At 45.8% G+C, this 8,682-nt stretch overlaps 1 protein-coding gene across 1 annotated transcript in view; it reads left to right on the top strand.

Moving 5' to 3' along the window:
- Positions 1–8,208, top strand: part of LOC119952239 (zinc finger protein 208-like) — an 80,191-nt gene extending 71,983 nt beyond the window's left edge. Inside the window, exon 4 of the mRNA XM_038775892.1 lies at positions 4,330–8,208. Coding sequence (XP_038631820.1) covers positions 4,330–5,584 — 1,255 coding nt within the window. The 3' untranslated portion in view covers positions 5,585–8,208. The remainder of the gene's footprint in view (positions 1–4,329) is intronic.
- The last annotated feature ends 474 nt before the right edge of the window (positions 8,209–8,682 follow it).

The raw sequence follows: 8,682 nt of genomic DNA, 5'->3' as shown, positions 1-8,682 counted from the left end.
ACAGACAGTGACCCTGGACCGGCATTGAACCCAGGTCCTCAGCGCCGTAGTCAGCAGTGCGAACCACTGGGCCACCCTTGGATCAGAACAACATTTAAGGTTTGGAGTCAGATTTCTGGAACCTTGAAATAAATTGGATTGGAAATCGGGCAGTGTGGGTCTGATGTGACTTTACATCAACAATCTCACAGAGACAGTATGAACCCTGTCACAGTCAATGGGGCCGGGGCCTCACAGAAAGATGAAGATCGCTTTAGTAATGGAGAGGGATAGGTGCGTGCAACAGGGCAAGGTTTACAATTGGGGGAAGGGTAAATACAATGCTGTCAGACAGGAATTGAAGTGCATAAGTTGGGAACATAGGCTGTCAGGGAAGGACACAAGTGAAATGTGGAATTTGTTCAAGGAACAGGTACTATGTGTCTTTGATATGTATGTCCCTGTCAGGCAGGGAAGAGATGGTCGAGTGAGGGAACCATGGTTGACAAGAGAGGTTGAATGTCTTGTTAAGAGGAAGAAGGAGGAAGAAGGAGACTTATGTAAGGCTGAGGAAACAAGGTTCAGACAGGGTGCTGGAGAGATACAAGATAGCCAGTAGGGAACTGAAGAAAGGGATTAGGAGAGCGAAGAGAGGGCATGAAAAATCTTTGGCAGGTAGGATCAAGCAAAACCCCAAGGCCTTTTACACATATGTGAAAAATCTGAGAATGACTAGAGTGAGGTTAGGTCCGATCAAGGACAGTAGCGGGAGATTGAGTATTGAGTCTGAAGAGATAGGAGAGGTCTTGAACAAGTATTTTTCTTCAGTATTTACAAACGAGAGTGGCCATATTGTTGGAGAGGACAGTGTGAAACAGACTGGTAAGCTCGAGGAGATACTTGTTAGGAAGGAAGATCTGTTGGGCGTTTTGAAAAACTTGAGGATAGACAAGTCCCCCGGGCCTGACAGGATATAGCCAAGGATTATATGGGAAGCAAGAAATGAAATTGCAGAGCCGTTGGCAATGATCTTTTCGTCCTCACTGTCAACAGGGGTGGTACCAGGGGATTGGAGAGTGGCGAATGTCGTGCCCCTGTTCAAAAAAGGGAATAGGGATAACCCTGGGAATTACAGGCCAGTTAGTCTTACTTCGGTGGTAGACAAAGTAATGGAAAGGGTACTGAGGGATAGGATTTCTGAGCATCTGGAAATACACTGCTTGATTAGGGATAGTCAGCACGGATTTGTGAGGGGTAGGTCTTGCCTTACAAGTCTTATTGACTTCTTTGAGGAGGTTCCCCACGGTAGGCTTATGCAGAAAGCAAGGAGGCATGGGATAGTGGGAAATTTGACCAGTTGGATAACAAACTGCCTAACCGATAGAAGTCAGAGAGTGGTGGTGGATGGCAAATATTCAGCCTGGAGCCCAGTTACCAGTGGCGTACCGCAGGGATCAGTTCTGGGTCCTCTGCTGTTTGTGATTTTCATTAATGACTTGGATGAGGGAGTTGAAGGGTGCGTCAGTAAATTTCCAGATGATACGAAGATTGGTGGAGTTGTGGATAGTGAGGAGGGCTGTTGTTGGCTGCAAAGAGACATAGATAGGATGCAGAGCTGGGCTGAGAAGCGGCAGATGGAGTTTAACCCTGGCAAGTGTGAGGTTGTCCATTTTGGAAGGACAAATATGAATGTGGAATACAGGGTTAACGGTAGGGTTCTTGGCAATGTAGAGGAGCAGAGAGATCTTGGGGTCTATGTTCATAGATCTTTGAAAGTTGCCACTCAAGTGGATAGAGCTGTGAAGGAGGCCTATGGTGTGCTAGCGTTCATTAGCAGAGGGATTGAATTTAAGAGCCGTGACGTGATGATACAGCTGTACAAAACCTTGGTAAGACCACATTTGGAGTACTGTGTGCAGTTCTGGTCACCTCATTTTAGGAAGGATGTGGAAGCTTTGGAAAAGGTGCAAAGGAGATTTACCAGGATGTTGCCTGGAATGGAGAGTAGATCTTACGAGGAAAGGTTGAGGGTGGGAGGCCTTTTCTCATTAGAACGGAGAAGGATGAGCGGCGACTTGATAGAGGGTGATAAGATGATCAGGGGAATAGATAGAGCAGACAGTCAGAGACTTTTTCCCCGGGTGGAACAAACCATTACAAGGGGACATAAATTTAAGGTAAATGGTGGAAGATATAGGGGGGATGTCAGAGGTAGGTTCTTTGCCCAGATAGTGGGGGCATGGAATGCACTGCCTGTGGAAGTAGTTGAGTCGGAAACGTTAGGGACCTTCAAGCGGCTATTGGATAGGTACATGGATTATGGTAGAATAATGGAGTGTAGATTAATTTGTTCTTAAGGGCAGCATGGTAGCATTGTGGATAGCACAATTGCTTCATAGCTCCAGGGTCCCAGGTTCGATTCCGGCTTGGGTCACTGTCTGTGCAGAATCTGCACATTCTCCCTGTGTCTGCGTGGGTTTCCTCCGGGTGCTCCAGTTTCCTCCCACAGTCCAAAGATGTGCGGGTTAGGTGGATTGGCCACGCTAAATTGCATTTAGTGTCCAAAAAAGGTTAGGTGGGGTTACTGGCTTAAGTAGGGTGCTCTTTCCAAGGGCCGGTGCAGACTTGATGGGCCGATTGGCCTCCTTCTGCACTGTAAATTCTCTGATCTAATTTACTGTCCCCTAGCTTTGCAGAGTCTGCACCCTCCCTGGATTCACTTCCTTTCCCTTCAGTTTCTGCAAGTGACCAAATGAAGGTGAGAATGAGAAAAGAAAAGGAAAGGGGGAGAAAAGAAAGTGTTTTACTCACAGATGTTGGAGACAGGAGGAAGGTTCAGTCTGGGTGAAGCTCAATCTTCATTCACACAAAGCCCGCGCTCTGATTGGCTGGAGGACGAGTCATCTCAGCTGGACAATGGAGGTGGGGCGGGGCAACACCCGCACATGCGCAACCGCCCCTCTCCCTGGGACATGCGCAGTCCCGGGCCGGGGGCGGAGGGGAGATCACTGAGCGCGAGCCGTCAGCCGGTTGCCTGGAAACCTTGTCTCCAGGAGGTGTGGGGGAGGGGGAGCCCAGTTATCTCTCTCACCATCGAAGCTGTGTTGTTTCCCAGGGGATGACTGACATTTAAGTGGACAAGGCAGGAAGGTCTGGGGATGTGTTGTTTTATGTGGTGCATATTAGATATTTATGATTCTCTGATAAATTGCATTCATTATTATTTTTAATATTGTATTCAGTATCCTTTCTGCAGTTGCGTTCTGGGCTACCAGCTGAGCAAATGCAGGAGGGGACTTTGCAAAAATGTTTAATCGACCAAATGGCATAAACCAGGTTCAAGAAGGCTAGCTCCAAGTGTGCATTCAATTTCAGTCTGAAATTACTGATCATCTCTGATTGGGTTGGCTTCCCAGACAGAAAGTTCAAGGTCACGATCAGTTGCTGCCCAAGAAAAGCCCTTCCCAAATCCCCTGTATCTCTCATCAAAGGGATGCAGTTCTGTGTATTGCACACAGTTTTAGTCCAGTAATACAGACACACATATCGCTCACAACCGCATGGAGATTTTCAGACCCATGACCCGTCAGGAAAAGTGAGGCATTTATTGATCACCGTGAATCAGCACCTTCTAAGAATTAGGAGGGTGAATATTAGATACAGCAGAGTGAGAATTGTCTGTTCTGAATTTCTATCCTGTACTGACAGGGATGACTTTTGTTTGTACAGGATGTAAGAAGATTATTTACAGATAGAAAGCTGTAATCAAACATCACGTCTATTCTGGCAGACTCACTCGACTCATTCGAGCCTAAATATCACCGGTCTTTGAAGCTACAATGAAGAATATTTGTCAGTTTTGTCTGCTTCTCAGAAGCTTTTAAGCATCCGTGTGACTGGAAAAGCACCGAGACACACACAACTGGGTAAGAGTGTTCAGCGCATTGACTGTGAAAAGAACTTTAACCACTTACGCAGCCTGAAAAAACACCGCACCATTCGCAGCAGAGAGATACTGTACATGTGATCTCTATGTGGACTAAGCTCCAATTAATTGTCTAACCTGGAGGGACACAAGGGCACCAGCAGCATGGAGAAACCGTGGAAATGTGGGGACTGTGGGAAGGGATTCAAAGCCCCATCACAACTGGAAGCTCATCGACGCAGTCACACTGGAGAGAGGCCGTTCGCCTGCTCCGAGTGTGGGAAGGGATTCAGCGGTTCATCCCAGCTGCAAGCACACCAGCGGGTTCATGCCACGGAGAAGCCGTTCAGCTGCTCTATTTGTGGGAAAGGATTCAATGATTCATCTCATCTGGATTCACATTGGCGCGTTCACACCGGGGCGAGGCCGTTTCCCTGTTCTGTGTGTGGGAAGGGATTCAGACATACATCTAATCTGCTAACCCACCAGCGTATTCACACCGGTGAGAGGCCATTTAGCTGCTATGTGTGTGGGAAGGGATTTACTGATTCATCCACCCTGCGGAATCACCAGCGAGTTCACACTGGGGAGAGGCCATTCACCTGCTCCGTGTGTGGGAAGGGATTCATTCAATCATGTAACCTGCTCAAACACCAGCAGGTTCACACCAGGGTGAGGCTATTTACCTGCTCTCAGTGTGGGAAGGGATTCAATGATCTATCCAACCTACAGACACACCAGCGAGTTCACACTGGGGAGAGGCCATTTACCTGTTCTCAGTGCGGGAAGGGATTCACTCGTTCGTCCAGCCTGATGACACATCAACGAGTTCACACCGAGGAGAGACCGTTCACCTGCTCTGAGTGTGGAAAGGGATTCACTGAGTTTTGCAGACTGCAGTCACACCAGCGAATTCACACAGGGGAGAGACCGTTCACCTGCTCTGACTGTGGGAAGGGATTCACTCACTCGTCCAACCTGCGGACACACAAGCAAGTTCACACCAAGGAGAGGCCATACACCTGCTCCGAGTGTGGGAAAACATTCAGCCGTTTGAGCCACCTCCAGATACACCAGAGAGTTCATACTGGGGAGCGACCATTTACCTGCTCGGAGTGTGGGAAAGATTTCAGTAATTCATCCCATCTGACAACACACCAGCAAGTTCACACCGGGGAGAGGCCGTTCAGCTGCTCCAAATGTGGAAAGCGATTTAGTTCCTCATCAAGCCTGCTGGCTCACCAGCGGGTTCACAGTGCAGAGAGGCCATTTACCTGCTCTCAGTGTGGGAAGAGTTTTAAGGATTCATCCACCCTGATGAAACACCAGCGAGCTCACACTGGGGAAAGGCCATTCACCTGCAACGAGTGTGGGAAGAGATTCAAAGATCCATCAAACCTGCGGACACACCAGCGAATTCACACTGGGGAGAAGCCGTTCACATGCTCTGACTGTGGGAAGAGCTTCACTCATTTATCCACCCTGCAGACACACCAGCGAATTCACACCGGGGAGAGACCATTCACCTGCTCTGACTGTAGGAAGGGATTCAGTGCTCTCTCCAATCTGTTGACACACCAGCGAATTCACACTGGGGATAGGCCATTCATCTGTTCCCTGTGTGGGAAGGGATTCGCTCATTCATCCCACTTGCGGAGACACCAACGAGTCCACAATTGATTACAAGGGTTCGATTCTGCTGCTTTGCTGCTGTTAATCACATCCAGATGTGGACCGTGTTCATTCTGACACTTGGTGAAGTGGGAGGGTCGGAGGGTTTCTTTCTGCTGGACTGGCCGGTCTCATGACTTTGCTTCCAGTGGGCTGATGCTCTTTGTATCTTGTTGCAAAACATATTGTTTAATATTTGATATGGATCATAACATCAAAAGATGGTATTAAGGTTAATTACATTTTGTTTACATTTCTGTTTAGAACCTCCAAAGACATGCCACATTGCCATGGTTATGGTTTGCAGGGGGATAGAATGTTCATTTCTTAAATTTATCTGCGTGTTTTTCACAGAACAGAGTTACAGATTTGGTCTTTGGTCAGTGATGGATCTGGACTTTGTTAATATATTTATGTGTCGCCACTCTATATATTAATCTTACAGAACTCGAGACTGAGCTTCTTGGGTGAAGTCAAGTATAGATTTATTTATGTCAGTTTTAAAGTCTACTGATCAAGTCAAATTTTAAGCGAATACAGAATCTACAAAGTTGTTTGTCCAACGCAAATACAGATGGTCGAGTTGAATTCAAAATACAATTCAGTTTGCGGTAATTTCTTCAGATCAAAATGCACATTACAAAAATGAAACAAAAGGAAATAGTTGTTTGTAAAGCAAAGTAGGAATAGGGTTCAAAGCTTTGGTTAAAGGTGAATTCAGAGAGAGCGAGCAAAGGTTTTCTCCCAGACACTTAAGGAAATCATAATCTCTTGAGGCTCTGTCCCCTTTCTGACTGTGATTGGGTTAAAATAATTATAATTTATCTAATTGATCGAAATGTTTGTCTATTAACTTTTGAGAGATAATATGGCACGGGAAAACCTCTCTATATTTCCATAATATGGTGTGATTGGGCCACCTATTTCCTCCCATATTTTCTAAAACTGGGATGTTTGCCCAGTAATAATAACAATGAGTCTATTCTGCAATGTAGATAGTCAGTTTGAATACCGACTTCCTTATCTGATCCAGTCCCATGCTCTCAGCATTTTCTGCTGTCATGGCTAACATATGATTTTTAATAGTATAACATCACTAAATCATTTCTTCCCGAAAAGTAAGTTTCTATCAGTCGGCTACAATTTACTCCAGTTTCGCGACAGAAAAAGAAATCTGTAATCAAACATCACGTCTATTCTGGTGGACTCACTCAATTCATTCGAACCTAAATATCGTCGGTCTTTGAAGCTACAAGGAAGAATATTTGTCAGTTTTGTCTGCTTCAGAAGCTTTTAAGCATCAGTGTGACTGGAAAAGCACCGAGGCCAGTTTGAAGCTAGAGGAATGAATTTCTTGGGGTCCCCACAGTAGAAGGCAGTTAGCCTTGTGGCTGAAAACAGTCAGCTTGAACAGTGAGCTTGGAAGGAGCTGTGGGAGCCGACCGCGGAAAAGCAATGGGCCTGTCCAAAGTCAGCTGGAGAAGGCAGCGGAACATTCACGGAGAAAAAAAAAACCTCTGGAAGTCAAAGTGCCAGACTGCGAACCTGGGGAGAAATCAATGTGAATTCCAGAGGACTGTGGCATACACTTGGGTTGGTCCCAAAAGAAAGTGAATGAACCTCCAAAAGTTCCTAAGAAAGGGGATTCTTGTGGAGATATTCAGAATTGCAGATAGTTTTCAGTAAGTTAAATGTGTGTTTATTGGGAATAAGCTGAAGCTTTAAGAAGAATTTATTTCTTATATTGTGTGCGTTCGGAAAGGTGAATTTTGGTTTCTCTTTATAGTTGGGTCCAGCGTGTCTGGGATTTTGTTCACAGAATCTGAATGAGGTTTTCTGACTCTTGAATTGAAGAGCTGGGTTATCAAGGGGGTGAGTAGCTTACAGAAGTGAAAACAAAATAGATAAAGAAACTACTGTTGCCTATCAACAAGAGGCCCACAGCCATGTCGGGAGAAATAGAAAGGCAGTTTGAGTTCAGTTGGTACGAGAGACAGGGTGAAGACACCTCAGTCTAAATCGCTCTCTCTAGCTGGACATGTTATCCAATTGCAGGGTGGCATGGTGTCACAGTCGTTAGCAATGCTGCCTACAGGGCTGAAGACCCGGGTTCGATCCGGGTCACTGTCCATTAGGAGTTTGCACATTCTCATTGTGTCGGTGTGGGTTTCATCCCCACAACCCAAAAGATGTAGTTAGGTGGATTGGTCACGCTAAATTGCCCCTTAATTGGAAAAAGAGATAATTGGGTACTCTAAATTTATTTTTTTCCAAATGTTATCCAATTGCTGAGGGAATAAGATCACGGATCTTATGTGTGTTGCTCTGAAGTTACAGTAACAGTGAATTCAGAGTGAGGGTTCTGGATCTCCGGTTGACACCAATTTTGCAGCAGACTGCTGGGGAAACTTGTTGCAACTGAATCAGCTGTTCCCTCGGTGTGGGAATAGTGACCCAGCTTCAGTGGAATTGGATCTGAAAAGATTACTGTTGAAGCAAACAGGAAGAGGGAGACTGAATTATTTATTCTCCTTATGTCTGAATTTAAAATCTTTCCAATGTGTTTGTTATCTAGTGTAGTGTAGTTATTGTTCCTTGTTCAATAAATGTTTCATCCTTTTGTTTAAATATTACCTGCAGACCCCTGTGCATCTGTTCCGTAAATACTCACCACGTTTCTAAACAACATAAAAATAGTGATCGTTCAATCCAGGTTCCATTCTAGGATCTGACTTGTCCAGTAATTACATCAGCTGGGATTGTAACAATGTGAAAGCTCTTCGCAGGATCAGAAAGCCTGGAATTTCAGAGGGATTTGTGAATCCTCGACTAATTGAGTGCCGGAGGTGGAGTTTCTGGGCGCAGGAACAGGATTCGCTGTGAAGTTATAGACGGGTTGGAATTTCAGAATGACTTTGACCATCACTGAGACTTTTCTGGGAGGGAAAGATGGTCTCTCAGTCTCTGATCGCAGAATCTCTCTGATTAAAGGTACAGGGTCTCTCTGATTAAAGGGACAGGGCAGCACGGTAGCATGGTGGTTAGCATAAATGCTTCACAGCTCCAGGGTCCCAGGTTCGATTCCCGGCTGGGTCACTGTCTGTGTG

The sequence above is a fragment of the Scyliorhinus canicula genome, chromosome 17, assembly GCF_902713615.1.
Source record: "Scyliorhinus canicula chromosome 17, sScyCan1.1, whole genome shotgun sequence".
Taxonomy (NCBI): domain Eukaryota; kingdom Metazoa; phylum Chordata; class Chondrichthyes; order Carcharhiniformes; family Scyliorhinidae; genus Scyliorhinus; species Scyliorhinus canicula.
This window is presented reverse-complemented; position numbering and strand designations above follow the sequence as displayed.